The sequence below is a fragment of the Lactuca virosa genome, chromosome 9 (genome assembly GCF_052849685.1).
Source record: "Lactuca virosa cultivar CGN04683 chromosome 9, Lactuca_virosa_CGN04683_v6, whole genome shotgun sequence".
In the NCBI taxonomy this organism is placed as follows: Eukaryota; Viridiplantae; Streptophyta; class Magnoliopsida; order Asterales; family Asteraceae; genus Lactuca; species Lactuca virosa.
In genome coordinates this window covers 22,657,629-22,679,154 of record NC_136434.1, presented here as the reverse complement: position 1 = coordinate 22,679,154, position 21,526 = coordinate 22,657,629, and the positions used below count along the sequence as shown (strand labels likewise).

At 31.4% G+C, this 21,526-nt stretch overlaps 1 protein-coding gene and 1 pseudogene across 1 annotated transcript; both read right to left on the bottom strand.

The window, feature by feature from the left end:
• Window positions 1–12,889: 12,889 nt before the first annotated feature.
• LOC145139018 (vacuolar sorting protein 3-like) lies at window positions 12,890–15,044 on the bottom strand (annotated as a pseudogene).
• A 3,370-nt stretch (window positions 15,045–18,414) lies between these two features.
• On the bottom strand, window positions 18,415–18,882 carry LOC145139017 (uncharacterized). Its single transcript, XM_079072984.1, has one exon. It carries the CDS (start codon window positions 18,880–18,882, stop codon window positions 18,415–18,417), a length of 468 nt encoding a protein of 155 aa, XP_078929110.1.
• Between the last annotated feature and the right edge of the window lie 2,644 nt (window positions 18,883–21,526).

The following is a 21,526-nucleotide window of genomic DNA, read 5'->3' as shown; positions in this document are numbered from 1 at the left end:
CTTCAGTCCTTCATCCATACAGAGGCTTTTTAAGCCATGCTAAGGCTCCAAATTGTAGATTCAGCTCCCCAAGGCATGTTTATCACGTAAAGTTGCAAACTTTACGTGCATGCAAAGCTCTAAAGTCTTAAAATGACAACACCAAGCTTGTAAAGAAGTCTCACACTTGAGGGAAGGCTCATAGTTGTCAAAGCTGATAACTTTATGGTTCTAGAGGCCAAAGGGAGTCCAGATCTGAAGTTGCAACTTCACATCTTGGCTCAAACACAAGAAACCTTTCCTAAAACCCACCCAAAAGAGATTAAAGATGAAATGAGCCAAGGAAACAGCCTAATACCTTCAAGAGAGTGCCAACTGAAGTAGATCTTTGCTTCCCACGAGTTCCTTGCTTCAATTAACTTGTTTCCCCAAGAGTTTCCTCACCAAGATCCCTCTTCCAAGCTTTAACACACCAAGGAAACACACACACACACGATTTAGGGTTTAAGAGTGTCAAGGAGCTGTAAAGGGAGGCTGGGGGAGGCCAATGATCCTTTAAATAGGGTGCAATGCCCCGAAATTTAGAGTTTCATCTGCCAGCTCCTACTCGTCGAGTCCCCTCTTGGACTCGGCGAGTAGGTCACTAAAACGCGTGGACCAACCCGCTGCTACTCAACGAGTAGGGCAACCAACTCCTCGAGTAGACCTTGAAATCAAGAAAATATTATGTAAGAAACCAATACCTGAGAATCGGGGTGTTACAACTACCCACCACCACCAACCACCACCCACCACCCACCACCATTCACCACCCACCACCACCACCACCAACCACCACTCGCCACCACCATCCCCACCTAACCACCACCATCGCCACCACCACCCACCTCCACCACCCATCACCACCGCCCGCCACCACCACCAACAACCACTACCTACCACCCATCACCACCACCCACCGCCACCACCCATCACTACCCACCACCACCAACCACTACCCACCACCAATCACTACCCACCACCCACCACCACCCGCCACCACCCAACACAGCCACTACCCGCCACCACCACCCAATCACTACCCACCACCACCACCACCAACCACCACCCATCACTACCCACCACCCACCACCACCTGCCACCACCACCACCCACCACCCACCCACCACAAACACCACCACCATCAACCACCACCCACCACCACCATCATCACCACCCAACCAGCACCACCCGCCACCACCACCCACATCCACCATCCACACCTACCCACCACCCATCACTATCACCACTACTTGCAACCACCCACCGACCCACCACCACCTATCACCGCACATCACCACCACCCCGCCTCCACCACTCGCCGCCACCACCCCCACCCCCACCCCCACATACAAAGATTTGTTATTGTGTTTTTGATTCATTAGTTTTTCTCGTGTATATAATCACATGTGATTATATGTATCGAGTCACATGTGATTATATGTATCAAATCATATATGATTTATATGTTATTAAATACATATAATCACATGTGATTAAATACACGTGAAAAACTAGTGAATCGAGAATGCAAAAATGAATATTGTCCACGTAAATCATATGTGATTAGATACATATAATTACACGTGATTATATGTATTTAATAAAATATTATTTACGTGGTCCATATTTATTTTTGTGTTTTCGATTTAATAATTGGCATCGTGTATTAAATCACATGTGATTATGTGTATTTAATCACATATGATTTATATGGACAATATTTGTTTTCACGTGTTGATTCAATAGTTGTTCTTGTGTATTTAATCACATGTGATTATATTTATTTAATCACATATGATTCGTGTGGAAAATATTTATTCTTGCGTCGATTCAATAATTGTTCTAATATATTTAATCACATGTGATTATATGTATTTAATCACATATGATTTATGTGGACAAGATTCATTATTTCTTTCTCAATTCAATCGTTGTACTCATGTACTTAATCACATGTGATTATATGTATCAAATCGCATATGATTTATATTGATAATATTCATGATTCAATATTTTTTCTTATGTATTTAAATGTGGTTGTATGTATTAATCACATATGATTAATGTGGAAAAAGAAAAACTATTTAATCAAAAACGCGAAAATGAATCTTTTGTATAGAAATTATATGTGACTAAATTTACAAGAACAACTATTGAACAAGAATGTGAAAATGAATATTGTCCATATAAATCATATCTAATTAGATACATATAATCTCATGTAATTAAGCACACAAGAACAACAACTGAATCGAGAACGCGAAAATAAATATTTTCCGCATAAATTCTATGTGATTAGATACATATAATCACATGTGATTATATGCATTTAATCACATATGATATATGTGGACAATATTTATCTTTGTGTTCTCGATTCAATAGTTGTTCTTGTGTATATAATCATATGTGATTATATGTATCTAATCACATATGATTTATATAGACATCATTATTTTTTGTCCGTATAAATCATATGTGATTAGATACATATAATCACATATGATTATATGTATTTAATCACATATGATTACAGTGGACAAAGAACAATTATTGAATCGAGAATGTGACAATGAATCTCATCCACATAAATCATATATGATTGGATACATATAATCACATGTGATTAAATGTATTTAATCATATATGATTTATGTAGACAATATTTATTTTTGCGGTTTCGAGTGAACAATTGCTTTTGTGTAATTAATCATATGTGATTATATGTATATAATCACATATGATTTGAGGTGGACAAGATTCATTTTTTCCTTCTCGATTCAATAGTTGTGCTTATGTACTTAATCACATACAATTATACATATAATCACATGTGATAAAATACATGAGAACAACTATTGAATCGACAAAGCAAAAATGAATTATGTCCACATAAATCATATGTGATTAGATTCATATAATCACATGTGATTATATGTATTTAATCACATATGATTAATTTGGATAAAGATTTGTTTTCGTGTTCTTGGTTCAATATTTGTTATCATGTATATAATTACATGTGATTGTATGTATCTAATCACATATGATTTAAATAGACAAGATTTGTTTTTTCCAAATAAAATCATATGTGATTAGAAACATATAATCACATCTGATTAAATGTATTTAATCACATATGATTAAAGTGGAAAAAACAATTATTGAATCAAGAACGCGAAAAAGAATCTTAGCCACATAAATCATCTGTGATTAGATACACATAATCACATGTTATTGGGGTATCTGTGAACAATAACATAAAACAAGTAATGCCTACATAATAGGAGAGTTAGTACTCACATCCTTGATCTTGAAAATTAGCTAGCATTAGAAAGATGGATCCTTTCCTTTTAGAGAACCTACACAAAAATTATAACATTATTTAGCTTGTGTTTGTTGTATTAATCTTATAAAACTTATGTACATATTTCCTTATTTTCTCTTTGATTGTAGTCCTCTATTTGGGATATGTTTTCTTACTTTTCAACCCATTATTAAATTTTGATAAAACTATATTGGTAAATTTCCCCCTTTTATCTTTTCAGAAATATAAAGATCTCATTCTAATGATTTTTGGCTTATTTTATATTAAATTTACAAGTTGGTAACTTTTAGCTGTCACTTTCTGGACCACTCAACACTATTGGAATAAATTGTATCAATCTATTAAGAATTACATCAGTCCCTTTATATGTTGGAAACTATACATCCATATCTAAATATAGGATTTGGAATTTAGGCATTTGGAGTTCTGATGAATTTATTATGATTTTTGAAGACAATGCATGCAATTTGTGACAGCATGGACCAGCCTGAGAAGATTGCCAATTTTACCCCTCAAGGAGTTGGAATTTCGAAATGTGATTCAAAGTTTTAAGAAAGTAGACAAGATTCATTATTTCTTTCTCAATTCAATCGTTGTACTCATGTACTTAATCACATGTGTTTATATGTATCAAATCGCATATGATTTATATTGATAATATTCACGATTCAATATTTTTTCTTATGTATTTAATAATATTTGATTGTATGTATTAATCACATATGATTAATGTGGAAAAAGAAAAACTATTTAATCAAAAACACGAAAATGAATCTTTTGTACAAAAATCATATGTGACTAAATGTACAAGAACAACTATTGAACAAGAATGTGAAAATGAATATTGTCCATATAAATCACATCTAATTAGATACATATAATCTCATGTAATTAAGCACACAAGAACAACAACTGAATCGAGAACGCGAAAATAAATATTTTCCGCATAAATTCTATGTGATTAGATACATATAATCACATGTGATTATATGCATTTAATCACATATGATATATGTGGACAATATTTATCTTTGTGTTCTCGATTCAATAGTTGTTCTTGTGTATATAATCATATGTGATTATATGTATCTAATCACATATGATTTATATAGACATCATTATTTTTTGTCCGTATAAATCATATGTGATTAGATACATATAATCACATATGATTATATGTATTTAATCACATATGATTACAGTGGACAAAGAACAATTATTGAATCGAGAATGTGACAATGAATCTCATCCACATAAATCATATATGATTGGATACATATAATCACATGTGATTAAATGTATTTAATCATATATGATTTATGTAGACAATATTTATTTTTGCGGTTTCGAGTGAACAATTGCTTTTGTGTAATTAATCATATGTGATTATATGTATATAATCACATATGATTTGAGGTGGACAAGATTCATTTTTTCCTTCTCGATTCAATAGTTGTGCTTATGTACTTAATCACATACAATTATACATATAATCACATGTGATAAAATACATGAGAACAACTATTGAATCGACAAAGCAAAAATGAATTATGTCCACATAAATCATATGTGATTAGATTCATATAATCACATGTGATTATATGTATTTAATCACATATGATTAATTTGGATAAAGATTTGTTTTCGTGTTCTTGGTTCAATATTTGTTATCATGTATATAATTACATGTGATTGTATGTATCTAATCACATATGATTTAAATAGACAAGATTTGTTTTTTCCAAATAAAATCATATGTGATTAGAAACATATAATCACATCTGATTAAATGTATTTAATCACATATGATTAAAGTGGAAAAAACAATTATTGAATCAAGAACGCGAAAAAGAATCTTAGCCACATAAATCATCTGTGATTAGATACACATAATCACATGTTATTGGGGTATCTGTGAACAATAACATAAAACAAGTAATGCCTACATAATAGGAGAGTTAGTACTCACATCCTTGATCTTGAAAATTAGCTAGCATTAGAAAGATGGATCCTTTCCTTTTAGAGAACCTACACAAAAATTATAACATTATTTAGCTTGTGTTTGTTGTATTAATCTTATAAAACTTATGTACATATTTCCTTATTTTCTCTTTGATTGTAGTCCTCTATTTGGGATATGTTTTCTTACTTTTCAACCCATTATTAAATTTTGATAAAACTATATTGGTAAATTTCCCCCTTTTATCTTTTCAGAAATATAAAGATCTCATTCTAATGATTTTTGGCTTATTTTATATTAAATTTACAAGTTGGTAACTTTTAGCTGTCACTTTCTGGACCACTCAACACTATTGGAATAAATTGTATCAATCTATTAAGAATTACATCAGTCCCTTTATATGTTGGAAACTATACATCCATATCTAAATATAGGATTTGGAATTTAGGCATTTGGAGTTCTGATGAATTTATTATGATTTTTGAAGACAATGCATGCAATTTGTGACAGCATGGACCAGCCTGAGAAGATTGCCAATTTTACCCCTCAAGGAGTTGGAATTTCGAAATGTGATTCAAAGTTTTAAGAAAGTAGACAAGATTCATTATTTCTTTCTCAATTCAATCGTTGTACTCATGTACTTAATCACATGTGTTTATATGTATCAAATCGCATATGATTTATATTGATAATATTCACGATTCAATATTTTTTCTTATGTATTTAATAATATTTGATTGTATGTATTAATCACATATGATTAATGTGGAAAAAGAAAAACTATTTAATCAAAAACACGAAAATGAATCTTTTGTACAAAAATCATATGTGACTAAATGTACAAGAACAACTATTGAACAAGAATGTGAAAATGAATATTGTCCATATAAATCACATCTAATTAGATACATATAATCTCATGTAATTAAGCACACAAGAACAACAACTGAATCGAGAACGCGAAAATAAATATTTTCCACATAAATTCTATGTGATTAGATACATATAATCACATGTGATTATATGCATTTAATCACATATGATATATGTGGACAATATTTATCTTTGTGTTCTCGATTCAATAGTTGTTCTTGTGTATATAATCATATGTGATTATATGTATCTAATCACATATGATTTATATAGACATCATTATTTTTTGTCCGTATAAATCATATGTGATTAGATACATATAATCACATATGATTATATGTATTTAATCACATATGATTACAGTGGACAAAGAACAATTATTGAATCGAGAATGTGACAATGAATCTCATCCACATAAATCATATATGATTGGATACATATAATCAAATGTGATTATATATATTTAATCAGATATGATTTATGTAGACAATATTTATTTTTGCGGTTTCGACTGAATAATTGATTTTGTGTAATTAATCACATGTGATTATATGTATATAATCACATATGATTTGAGGTGGACAAGATTCATTTTTTTCCTTCTCGATTCAATAGTTGTGCTCATGTACTTAATCACATACAATTATACATATAATCACATGTAATAAAATACATGAAAACAACTATTGAATCGACAAAGCAAGAATGAATTATGTGCGTCCCATATATTACTTACACAAAAAATTAGCAATGAATGTGACTTTTTTTTATTTTGGTAAACAAATTTAAACTTTTATTGTCATCTTTCAAACATTTTCAAAATAAATATTTATATGCGTCCCATATATTACTATATTTGTTTTAATAATGATTATGTTAAATGAAATAAAAAACGTGTATATATACATTATATTTATCAACATACTTTTTAGCAAACATATTTATAGATACTTTATATTTATAAATAAATTGATAATAAAATTTTTGAAAATCAATTTTAAGTATACTAGAAAAATAATTCATCACATTATATTTATTTCGTAAGAAATCGTACGCTAGTTTAAAGCTCCAATAATTACATTTTGGGTTCATAATTTTAGTGAGAGCTATAACAAACTATGGACCAAAACAGAATTTTATTATTTTGTAAAATAAAAATTGAAGAGTATTTGTTGTATGGATTACACCACATATGTATTGTACAAAATTGTGTTTAATTTATACGTTCTACTGGTATTAAATAATATTTATGTCATTATAAAAATAATTGTCTAAAACTATTAAATAATATTTATGTCATTATAAAAATAATTTATGAAATATAATTGAACGTTAATACTTAACTGATCCAACGTTTTTTGTCTCCTGTAAATACTTCTTCTCCTCATCCACAAACCACCTCTGCGACATATAGACCTTCACAACTTGCATCCTCTGTTTTGCAAGACTTCTTTCGGAGGAACCACAACGCTTCTAATCGACATTGATTCTGAAGCTTGTCAAGTGGCCAAAATTCAAGAGAAGCTCCTGGAGTTGATTGTTGTTGAGAACGAAGACGTTGATGGTTCTCAGAAAAACCAGATCTGGTTGCCGGTTGTGACATCCCAAATTTCTCGGCCAGAAAAGACCGATTTGGTTTATACTTTTAAATAAAATCAGATTAATCTTTTAAAAGATGTTGCGGAATTTGTCCCCAAAACAAAATATAATAAAAATTTATCAAAACATTTCTTAAAGAAATATATATTTTCATTATATAACAAAACCTCGGGATGTCATGTTCCGATACAGACCAAAAACATAAACAGTATATTATAAGACTTACAACAGTTATTTACAACTACCGGCCTATAATCCAAAAATCTCTTGTCATCATCCGACTATACTCGGGATCCACTACCTGTAATATAAGAAGCTGAGTGGGTCAGACTTGGGAGCCTGGTGAGCATATAGGGTTTTCAACCCACAAATAATAAATTTATTAATTTTCATCAACCAACAATAAATTTATTAATTTCATCAAACAACAATAACCCTGATTACCCATTCCCGTTATCCTTACTTTACGTCCCTAAACACCTTTCATAAGGGACCTAGCCTAAGGATTTTCATCAGGGTGACAACACTGCTTTAGCGATTCCTCAGCAATTTATGTCAAATAAGGCAACCATGTGGGGGATGGAGTATACCATTGAACACTAAGTTCACAAACACCTACAGGTTGCGAGCCTGCTAGCGTTCCACTGGACTGTCTAGAAAGGTCCTTGGCCGTCATCTATACTTCGCTAGATGACTGAAACAATAACAATATCAAGGTCTCTCATCATTTTAACACACATCGACTATTTCATCTACTCATGTTTTACCCAACATATTTGTAGATAAAAATACATATACAGTTTAAAACTTGTATAAAATATCTATTCAACACTCATCTCAAATAAACAAACAATATAATTACACATATCACGTATTTTATAGAAAATGCCTCATATCTATGTATAAAAAGAAAGTGACTATACACTCACATGATTTAACGATAATCGGGCAGCACTTCGTTTCTTAAAACGATCGTTTCCGATGAAACCGGAAGCTTTAATGAAAAACCGGGCCTTGCGAAAGTTGAGCTTTAAACCGAAAAGATAAATTTCTCGGGGTCTTCGGACACTTCGGGACGTTCTTTGGGTGTTGGATATGATACGGGGGCTTCGGGGGAAGTTGGAATGGCTTAAAAATGGGTTTAGGAGTGAAAAGTGTGAGAATTTCTAACCTTAGCCGGGAGATCTCGCACCTCCTTTATATAGGTGCGGGCTTCGGATCCGAAGGAAGGAGAAGGGAGCACGTGGCCCGCATGGGGGGGGGGGGGAGGGGCAGATGGCAGCAGCGATGCGAGACACGCGGCGGACAGCTGGCTTCAGACGCGAGGAGTCAGCAACACACGTCGGTCTCTGATTGGGCCGCGCCTTCGGTGCGAGGAGGGTGCGACACGAGTCGGACACGGGGCACCTGCATGCGAGGGTGACGTGGCCGAACCCTGGCCATGCGAAATTCTTCGGATTTTGTGATTTTCTCGAATTTTGTGTCCCGAACTTCAAAAATCCATAACTTTCGCATACGAGCTCCGTTTTCGACGTTCTTTATATGCACGCGTAGATGAAATTATGCTCTACAACTTCCGTTTAGACTCCGTTGGCTAATTTTGACTTTATTTTTAATATTATTATTTTTAACAGACCGGGACAGGAAAATCCGTTAAAAATTCATAACTTCTTCATCCAATGTCCGTTTTTGTCTGTCTTTTTACCGTTGTACTATATTGACGAGACCTTCGATTCTCGTTTAGGTTATGTCGGCTAAAAATCATTCGATCTTAAATTCGTGTTTTTAGTTGTCTACTGCTAAGCTGAAACTTAGAAAAATCATAACTTCCTCATACGAAGTCAGATTTGGGCATTCTTTTTATGCACGCTCTCGGTTTAACGAACACTACGACTTTCGTTTAGATCGCTAATGCTAAAAAGCACTTTATCGTAAATTCACTTTTTACGTCACACAACGTCATGCCGGTTCTGTCGCGAAACTTCTACAGGTCATAATTTCTTCGTTATAACTCGGATTTCGGTATTCTTTACATCTCCGGAATCCTTGTTTCAACCACTACAACTATCTCCATAGATATCGGGTTTATTTAATATTTATTTTCGACGCTTATTTTTATCCTTAACTTATTAAATTATAATAATTAAGCATAAAACACATAATAATCAAATAATACATCTTTATTATTCAAAACAAATTACAAATGTTGACCTAGACTATTACATCATCATTAATGCCTAGCCTAGAAACACAAGCGTTATACCGGTGAGACGACAACGACTCCAAAATTTCCGGTAAGAGCTTAAACCTTATAGTGTTGTCGGTGGATTCGATAGAGGCAGCGGCGGTGGCCGAAAAAACCAGATATTATGGCCTTCTTCAGATCTGGTGAAACGAGATCGGGAAAATGGTGATCTTCTGCTTCAGATATGGTAGAAACCTGCTCTTGTGATCAATGAAATGATATCGGGAAAGCTTTTCAGTTGGAAAGAGTGTCACAATAGAGGTTGTTTATGATGGTTAAAGGAGTAGAGACGAAGGGATATGGTAAAAAAAACCTGGGGAAAGTGGAGAGGCAACGACAGGTATTTCCGATGGCGTTCCGGTGACTCCGACGACGGTCTGACTACTCTGACGGCGGTGGTCCGGTGACTCCGGTAGTGGTGGTTCGGTGGTCAATGGTGGTCCAACTTCCATTGTGAAAAGAGGTGGTGGTGGGATTAGGGTACGGATAGATGTAGGTGGAGTAGGTGTGTTTTTATTTGTCAAAATTTTAGAATCTAAAATTAGTGGTCCATATTTGTTCTCATTTGTTCTCAATTTAACAAATATTCTCATTTGAACATACTTCTATATATATATATATATATATATATATATATATATATATATATATATATATATATATATATATATATATATATATATATATATATATATATATATATATATGAAAAAGTTAAATAGAGAACCATAATTATTAGTTCTTCAAGGAACCAAATCTTTTTTTCAATTTCTAGAGTTTATTCTTTATCGAAAAAAAAATCTAAAAATATCTAAATTCATATATTAACATTGTGAATGTGAAAAATATTTTTCGAATTCACCGTGTGAATCTGGATTCACATTGTGAATTTTCAAAGATTCACATTGTGAATTTGACGTAAAAAAAATCGAATTTGATATTATTGAAAAAAGGATAAAAAAGTTATGAATTTCTGTATTTTTAGTTTTTTTTTATAAAAAATAAGTTCTAAAAGTTGAAAAAAAGATTGGTTCCTTGGTTAATAATGATTCTCTATTGAATCTCACCCTATATATATATATATATATATATATATATATATATATATATATATATATATATATATATATATATATATAAGCTTGAGATCGGTTGAAAACTCATAGTTTCCCGAGAACCTGAGAACTACAGGTGGAGCGTTAGATCAAAATTAACTCATTAAAGACATGATCGTCATCTTACCGATCACATTTAATGTTTTTTTTTTGTTAGTGGAAATATTAATAAAAATATCTAAAAATTAACATAATAAATAAAATTTCGAATTTTTTTTTTTGAAAAATAAAAATAATTTTCGATTTTTTTTAAATGGAGATTTTTTAAATATTTTCAAAAAACATGATTTATTAAAAAAAATTGAAAAAAAAATATTTTCTAAAAAAGCTGCAATTTTTTCAAAAAAAAAAACCTGCAATTTTTTCAAAAAAACTGCAATTTTTTTAAAAAAATTTGCATTTTTTTTAAAAGTAAATTTTTTAAAATCAGTAAATTAAAGAAAAAAAATAATTAGAATATTTAAAAAAACTCTATTTTTTAACAAAAAAAACAACGTTTTAAGTGCATATATGCATATTTTTTGAAATGCATATATGCATATTTCTTATACTATAATATTTATAAGTAAATCATAAAAAATCTCATTTTTATTAATCGGTATATAAACATAATACTACAAGAATTTTATTCGATACAAAATAAAATATAAAAAATAAAAAAAACTACAAAGATACATAGTGTTATCATTTCTTCATATCAAGATTTCCATATTTTCTTCGATTTATCACTTTTCACATCTTCAATATTTTCCACAAATTCTTAAAAATCTACAAGAAAATTAAAAAAAAATTGATTAATGCAAGAACACTCACAAAAATACGCATGTATATATTATGTAAGATTCACATGTGATTATATAATGTGATATCACATGTGATTGTATCTTTTAAGATTCAAATGTGAAATTCACAAGAAAATTTTAAAAAATAATTAACGAAGAACACTCAGACAAAATGCATGTGTGCATATAGACGTAATTCATATGTGATTCACTTGTGATTTACATGTGAATCACATGTAATTCATATGTTATTCACTTGTGATTTACATGTGATTAATATGTGAATTACATGTAATTTACATGTGAATCACATTTAATTCATATGTGATTCACTTGTGAATCACATGTAATTCCTATGTGATTCACTTGTAATTTAGATGTGAATCACAAATGAATCATATGTGAATTACATGTGAATCACATGTAATTCACATGTGAATGACATGTTATTTACATGTGAATCACATATAATTCATATGTGATTTACATGTGAATCACATGTAATTCAAATGTGATTTACATGTGAATCATATGTGAATTACATGTATTCATATGTGATTCACTTGTGATTTACATGTGAATCATATGTGAATTAGATGTGCTTTACATATGAATTACATGTAATTCATATGTGAATTACATGTTATTTACATGTGAATCACATGTAATTCATATGTGATTTACATGTGAATCACATGTAATTCATATGTTATTCACTTGTGATTTACATGTGAATCACAAGTGAATCATATGTGAAGTACATATGAATCACATCTAATTCATATGTAAATTACATGTGAATCACATGTAATTCTTATGTGATTCACTTGTGATCTACATGTGAATCACATGTAATTCATATGTGATTCACTTGTGATTTACATGTGAATCACAAGTGAATCGTATGTCAATTACGTGTGATTTACATGGAAATCACATGTAATTCATATGTGAATTACATGTTATTCACCCACCAGATAATGCATCTTTACCCACCAGCTACAACCAGCAAACTACCACCATTAAATATTCATATACATATATAATTCTCATAAAATGAAACATATATAATATAATAAAAGCACCAACATACCTAGACAGTCTCATTTAGGTCATCTTCTCTCTGCAACACCTCACAAGCTTTTGTCCTAATGTTGATGAAATCCAAATCAAATTTCTCATAGAATGATTTTAATAATTAAAATACATATTAACAAAGTGTCAGGTTGTTAATAGAAATAAATATTAAGAAATTAGGATTCCTACCAGTGCTAATTAACAAAAAAAAACATAATAAGCACTAAAGCATCTTATCGTTTGTGATCAGATCAAATATTATCATGTCGACATTATTCTTTTCAATATGCTAATTCAAAAAGAAAAGAGGGGGTGATTGTTTAAAAGCATACCCATCCAAGATGTTGCAGAATGAGATCTTTATCAGATAATTCGTCAAGAATCCTTGAAGCTTCAGTTGATGCAGTTTCTTTACCAGATATAATGTTTACACCTTCCCCACTTGTTTCATTTATCTGTGTTTGGTCCTTCCAAAACCCGGATGAATAGTTTCTTGCCAATATTCTCCAAATGGCAAGAGCCTTAGAACTAATCCCTTTGCTTTTACAAAGAAAAGCAAGTGTCCTTAAATGCCCTGACTCATTCAATAAAGTTTCCAACTCTTCCTACATTACCCATTAAAACTACTTAGTTTAATTATGTTTTTATTAATTATCTTTTCTTAATTCTGAATAAAATAATTACAACCATACCACTATGCACCAGTTTTTAGAAGAAGCAAGACTCTCCATTTCATCAACTAAATTCAGAGCTCTATAAAGATACATTAATAACGTGTCAATGCCCTCCTTCACAGATGATGTCAGCTCTTTCTCACGTGAAGCCTTTAAGTACCTATAAAGTTAAAGAAAATAGTAAAATAAGAACAGTTGAAATTGTTGGTCTGAATTTGTTGTAATAAAATCAAATCGAAGAAATAAACTTCTTGAAACAAATAAGTTAATAACAGTCGAGAGTATATAAAATTGATTAAGTTTTTTTATAGCAGAGTCAATTAAATCGTCTCTATTTGGAGGATTCAAAAGGAAATCATCATCTACAGCTGTCTCCAAACCTGATTTTTTTTAAGAAAAATAGCTCTTTGAATAGCTATCAATCCATTGTCAATAACAGTTTCCAAAAGGGCAGGTGGAGGATGTAAACCCCAATAACGATTCCTAGGTACTTGAAAAACAACTTTAATTTCAGTAATATTATTTTTTATCAATGAAAATATATCAATTATTAATTAAATATGTAAGCATACCAGCAATGACCAACGATTTGGATCTGGCATGATGAATGGAAAGATCTCAGAAGGCTGCATGGTTTCTGATAATAGAAAGTGGTCAACTGCTTCTTCAAAATGCAAGTCAAACATTAACAAGAATCCTACTTGAGCATGAACAAATGACATTGCTTCCTTTGTTATTTCACCATCATCATGAAGCTCCTCAACCAAAGAAATTTCCTCCTTGAAATCCTTCTTTCTAAAAAAAACCTTAATTTGTTCTTCAGAGGGTACTTTCAAGTAGCAAATTACCTTGGATGATGTTGCTACAACCACCACCTTGCTAGTTTCATCTTCATCATCTGCTATGACACGTTGACCAGTTCCTTCTTCTGAAAACACAATCTTATGAACACATTTCTCAGATTTTTTAAGATACAACTCCATTTTTCCATTGTGAAGAGAAATGACACTTGTGCCTATCTCCCATATACCATCTGGAGATCCATGAAAGACCAAACTTCCACCCACTGGTTGCCCTTAAGAGTCAACAATAATCCCAACATTATCAACAAGCATAAGGACTTTATACTCTTTTTTTAAAACCTTAAGACATGGTGTACTCATGTCTGGCAATGAAAAGATCAAACCACCTTGACCTGTAACACATGAACACAAATAATAACCACTTGAACTACCCACAACAATGGAATCATCAATCCAGGCCATCTCTTTAACTAAATCAACACATTGAATCTCTTTCATGGTCACAAGAGTACCTGTAACACTATCATAACTCTCATTACTCCTACCAACAAGCCCCACTAAAATCATAGCAGCATAAATGTCCAAGCATAAATGTCCAAGCATAAATGTCCAATCTGCTAATTACCTAGACTTGGATAAACACAGCCTAAAATACTGATCAAAAAACACCTTTGAATATAATATGCACATATAAACCACTAGCAGTACATAAAGAAAGACAGCTACTACATTCCTAAGCTTCAAAAACCAAAATGGAAGAAAAAGAGAGAGAGAGAGAGAGAGAGAGAGAGAGAGAGAGAGAGAGAGAAACTTAAAGAGGATCAGAGGATAGAAGTAAACTATTGTTTATTAATTTAGTTCATCACCACTCACAAAATTTCATCACTTACTTGATTCTGATTCTGATTGTGAAACTCATGTCATGTGCCTCCATTCCTTAAAATCTTGTAGCAATCAGCACCCTTGTATGCCTCTTTCTGGCTCCCATGTGGCATCGATTCACAATAATATCGATGCTAAACCAAATCACGCAGATTTTGATAAAAATGTATTATTAAAGGTTTGCAAGTGAAGAAATTAATGTAGAGTAGAGTGATTAGGGCTTTTACTTCGGGGAAGACGACCATGGCACCGAAACGAGGGGCGAGTTCCCAAACAAAGCCGGTGTTGACAGCGAACCATTCGATGTCGCTTTCGTTGCTGCAATAAAAGAAGATTGGGACCATACGATTAAGACCGATGTTTATCCTGATCAAATGAATCATCGTCTCGAAGGCGTATAGACGTGTGTGCGTGTTTGTGTCTGTAAGGGAGAAAGAGAGGGGAGACGATGAGGAAGCCGATCAATTGATGGGCGTGACGATTACCGGAGGCGGCCATGGATTTCAAATTGTGATTTCATCCAACAATCAACGATGAAGTTGAGGTGATGAAGTTGTAGAGAGAGAGAGAGGGGGAGGCAGAATGATGAAGATAGCGACAAGGTAGTTGACGTGATTAAATCTGACAAGGGGAATCAATTACACTATCCCTAAAATACCCCTGATTCTTTTCAATAAGATGCCCCCGTCCATTTTTATTTTCACGTATTTACAAAAATACCACAAAACATCCTAACCCTCTATTATTTTAATCTAACGGTCAGTGTTTAGTTGTCAGGTTTTTAGGAAACTTTGAGTTCTCAAATGATCATTCCTCTCTCTCTTATATATATATATATATATATATATATATATATATATATATATATATATATATATATATATATATATATATATAAGCATCTTGTAATCAACGCAACTGTATGAAAGAAGAAAGAAAGCCACGTCCTTGGGGAAGAGCATGAATGCGTTATCGTACCGGATTGTAACTCCAACACTTGTCACTTGAGTCGAGGTGTCAAAATCATGGTTGATAAACCTTTAAATTTTAACATATCTTTTTCTTAGAAAGGCAATAGAATATTTATAATCATCTTTTTCAGAAAACAATAAAATTTCAACCAATAAAAATACCTTAAAAATTATATAGAGTGTCTAAATGATAAAATCGGGTGTCTTTTTAGCCAACCCCTAATAAAAAAACACAAACAACCACCGACAATGTGCAGATACAATAAATAGTGAAAAGAAGAACATCCATAGAAACTAATTAATACAAGAACCTACCAGCCGACAATGTACATATATAATAAAAAGTGAATTAAAAGAAGGGGTTTTCTATAAGTACCTTCTCCTTTTTTTAATTCCACCATTTATTTGATTTTTTGTCTTTTTTTTTTGTTTTTTTTTCTATTTTGTTTTTTGTTGTCTTTAATTCATTTTTAATTATTATTATTATTATCATTATTATTATTATTATTATTATTTTAATATTACTATTAATATTATTATTATTATTATTAAAAATTTCGAAGTTTATAATTCGGACGACATTATAAATTCGGTTGACGTTATAAAATTCGAACGGCTATATAAAATCGATTTTTAATTATTTTATATTTTTTTATTGTTATTATTATTATTATTATTATTATTATTATTATTATTATTATTATTATTATTACAAATTTCGAACAAAACTTTATAATTCGGACGACATTATAAATTCGGTTGAGGTTATAAAATTCGAACGACTATATAAAATCGGTTTTTAATTATTTTATATTTTATATTTTAATATTAATATTATTATTATTATTTTAAATTTTGAAAAACATTTTATAAATCGGACGACATTATAAATTCGAACGACTATATAAAATCGGTTTTCATTTCTTTTTTATTTTATATTTTAATCTTATATATATATATATATATATATATATATATATATATATATATATATATATATAAAGTCTAATATCAAAAAAAAAAACAAAAAGGATAATAAACAAAACAATGATTTCAAATCAAATGTCAAAAAATTGATTAGATTGAGTTTAGCGGAGGTAAATTTGATTAACGGGGTACTTATAACACAACCCTTAAAAGAATAACACTCAAAGAAACTAAGCCTATTCGTTATACCTACCATTAACCATTATAGTGGTGGATGCCACATCATCACCATATTCCCTACCACTAACCATGAGATACATACCACTAAAGACATCACTCCACCTCATTTTTTAATTAAATTTAAATCAAAAATACATAAAAAATAATATAATTTTTTTTAAATACTAATTTTCATTAATTTAAAATACCAAATTACATTAATTAGAATACAAAAAATAAAAAAAAAACATTAAAAATAAAAATACAACTTCAAACTACATTACTTAATTAACCTAGAATAAAAATAACATTACATTAACTTAGAGGGTGTTTGGTTTAACTTCTAAAATGACTTTTGACTTTTTTCTTTTAGAAAAAGTCAAAAAGATGTTTGAGAAGATGATAATGACTTTTGAAAATGACTTTTCCAATAGAGTAAATTTGGTCTTTTTGAAAAGTCACGAAATCATGACTTTTCCAACTTTTCAACAGTGTTAAACATTAAAATTACTTTTATATCTCCATCTACCCCCAATAAAGTCACGAAATCACGAAATCACGAAATTTGGTCTTTTTAAAATGACTTTTCCAATAGAGTAAATTTGGTCTTTTTGAAAAGTCACGAAATCATGACTTTTCCAACCTTTCAACAGTGTTAAACATTAAAATTACTTTTATATCTCCATCTACCCCCAATAAATATGTAAACATGTCATTTTTAGTCATTTTGCATGTAAAAATTAAACAAAACACTTTAATTTTTGATTTTTTCCCTTCAAAAGCTAATCCAAACACATTTTAAAAAACAACTTTTGTAAAAAGTCCTTTTACAAAAAGTCATTTTACAAAAAGGACTTTTGCCCCACAAAAGCTAAGCCAAACACCCTCTTAAAAAACCTAAATTTAAAAAAAAAACAAACAAACATAAGTAAAAAAAACTAATATTCGTTCACGTTGAGTTGGTACAAATGATCTGCGACATCTTCTCGAAGATTGAAACACGTTTCGCTGTTATGAATTTCAACAACTCGTGATAAAAATTCATTCGTTCCGGGTACGAACTCTTCAAGCGGGATGATGACGTCGTTCAGATCGTACGTGCAAATCGCTCGATCTTGATCTTTAATGATCATATTATGCATTATAATACATGCTAGGACCATTCGTTTAATTATATCCTTATCCCAAAGTCGTGTAGCGTATTTCACTACATGCAACGTCTGCTTGAGGACTCCAAATGGCCTCTCGATATTCTTCCTCGCTGATTCATGTCTCTTTGTGAACAACTTTGTCTTTTCACTTTGAGGAACGAAATATGCCTTCATAAGTGTAGAATAATTCGGGTATATCCGGTCACAAAGGTAGTAACCGTATTTGTACGAATGTCCATTCACCGTGAACGTCATATTAGGTGCTTTGCCGGTCCAAAGATCGTTAAAAAGTGGAGACTGGCCACGAACGTTAATGTCGTTGTTAGACCCCGCGTCTCCGAAAAAAGAATTTCATATCCTTCTAGGATTATACTTGGTCCACCTATATCTCCTCGAGTGAATTGACTACGCCATGCATTTGGACATTTTTCCCAAACTACATGTGTACAATCTAGATTGCCAAGCATACCCGGAAATCCATGCCTCTCTTCATGACTCGAATATAATCTCTCAATATCACGTGGAGTTGGTTTACGCAAATATTCTTGATGAAAAACCTCATACACACATGCACAAAACCAATCTACACAATCAATTGCGGTCCTCTCGGATATTTTGAAGTATTCGTCAGATGCATCAAATGTTATACCGTATCCAAATACCTAAGCCCAGCCACACACTTTTGTATTCTACTAAAACCCATTCTTCCTCTAGCGTTGGGTTTTTGTTTGAAAAAATCATAACAGACTTCTGAAGCATTACTAATACGTAAAAATATTGCCTTATTTAGATGGAAACGACGTTCGAATGCGTCATCATTGTAAAGACAATTATCGTTGAAGTAATCACGTACCAATAAGTCGTGTGCGGCTTGACGATCACGATTAACGACCGCCCTTGTACGAGCAACATTCAAACTTTCTTCATCGTGAATGTGTTGCACAACATTGAAGAATGTCTGAATGAATTTCCTGTCATCATCCGAGTCAAAAAAATTTAACACTTCCAAATCCTCAATGTGTTTTTTTTTGGTTTTGAATGAGAGTAAAATGTGATGAAATTTGGGGATTTTATTAGATTTATATAGGTATTAAGTTTTTTGAAAAAAAAATAACTTAACAAATTGACCGTTGAACGGTTAAAAGAAAGGAAAACAATTTGATTGGGCTTTTCATATCGTCGTCGGGAACACGGACCATAACGACCACGATCGACTACGACCGGTCACAATGGTGTGCACGGTCATGGTCGTGGTCCAACTCAACCACGAGCAACGTTGTTGCACGTATACGGTCAGGCCTAATAATACAAGAACCACAAAAGCCAACTAAAACTGTTAATAAATACCAAAGATTATAATTATTTTTGAAGCATTAATTATATTAAGTATTAACCAGGTTATTGATATAATTATCTACTTTTTTTTTCTATGTAATATGCACCCTTTTCTAACTTATAATCTTATATTAACCAAGTCAATATAATTAGAGAAAATTACAAATTAATATAACCTAATCCCTTAATTACTTTGTGGAAAATAGCTAAAAAAAACTCAAATTATAAAAATAGCCACCAAAATCGCAGATGGACTCAGTCCAGTCCATCCGTAATTTTACTTGTCCATCTGCGAACGTACAAGTCGCTAAAGTGATAATTTTTTGCAAAACTTTATATACAATAAGGTCATGGTCGTGGTCCACCTCAACCACGAGCAACGTTGTTGCACGTATACGGTCAGGCCTAATAATACAAGAACCACAAAAGCCAACTAAAACTGTTAATAAATACCAAACATTATAATTATTTTTGAAGCATTAATTATATTAAGTATTAACCAGGTTATTGATATAATTATCTACTTTTTTTTCTCTATGTAATATGCACCTTTTTCTAACTTATAATCTTATATTAACCAAGTCAATATAATTAGAGAAAATTACAAATTAATATAACCTAATCCCTTAATTACTTTGTGGAAAATAGCCAAAAAAAACTCAAATTATAAAAATAGCCACCAAAATCGCAGATGGACTCAGTCCAGTCCATCCGTAATTTTACTTGTCCATCTGCGAACGTACAAGTCGCTAAAGTGATAATTTTTTGCAAAACTTTATATACAATAAGGTTGTTTCATAGTTAAAACTTTATCAATTTCGTAGTCTAAATCAAAAAAATAAAAAAAAAACGCAAAATCGTAGGTGAGATGAGAGGAAATCGCAGATGAACTTAATTCATCTGCGATTTTAGTCAGAGATGAGAGTATTTATACGGAAAAAATCAAAACAACTAAAAAAATCACCTGCGAACGTACAAATCGCTAAATCACGACTGTGTTTTAGCGACTTATACGTTTGCAGATGGAATGCTAAAACTAAAATCGCAGATAGGCTTAATCCATTTGCGATTTTTATGGCTATATTTGTAATTTGAGTTTTTTTTGGCTATTTTCGACAAAGTAGTTAAAGGATTAGGCGATATTTGTAATTTTGTCTGATATAATTATCTTGTTCAAATATGGATAAATATATATTGTTTCAAATAGTGTTTAACCTTATAATCTGCGTACGTGGTTGTTCCTAAGTCATAACAATATCACTGTGGTTACATGTCCGACACTTATAAATGAAGTTGCTATATTTCTATTAAAAATGTAAATATATAGGTTTTCGTGTTCCATTACTAGGTTTATATTGAAAAAGTTTACTAATAATCTAATATTGAAAAAGTTTAACTATTAGTTTTGTAATTGTCAAAATCCCTAACACTAATCTTCTCCGGCACTTTGTCGATTTGCAATTAATCTACATTTGTTGTCTTCTCAAAAAGGGGGGTTTAAAAAAAGCAATACGAAAACAAACTGTAAATAGTCGTTTTTTGTCTTCTTTTTTATATTAAAAAG

What these genes read in the sequence shown, in the direction of transcription:
- LOC145139017 (XM_079072984.1), bottom strand. Translation starts at nt 18,882, where the DNA reads ATGACGTTCACGGTGAATGGACATTCGTACAAATACGGTTACTACCTT.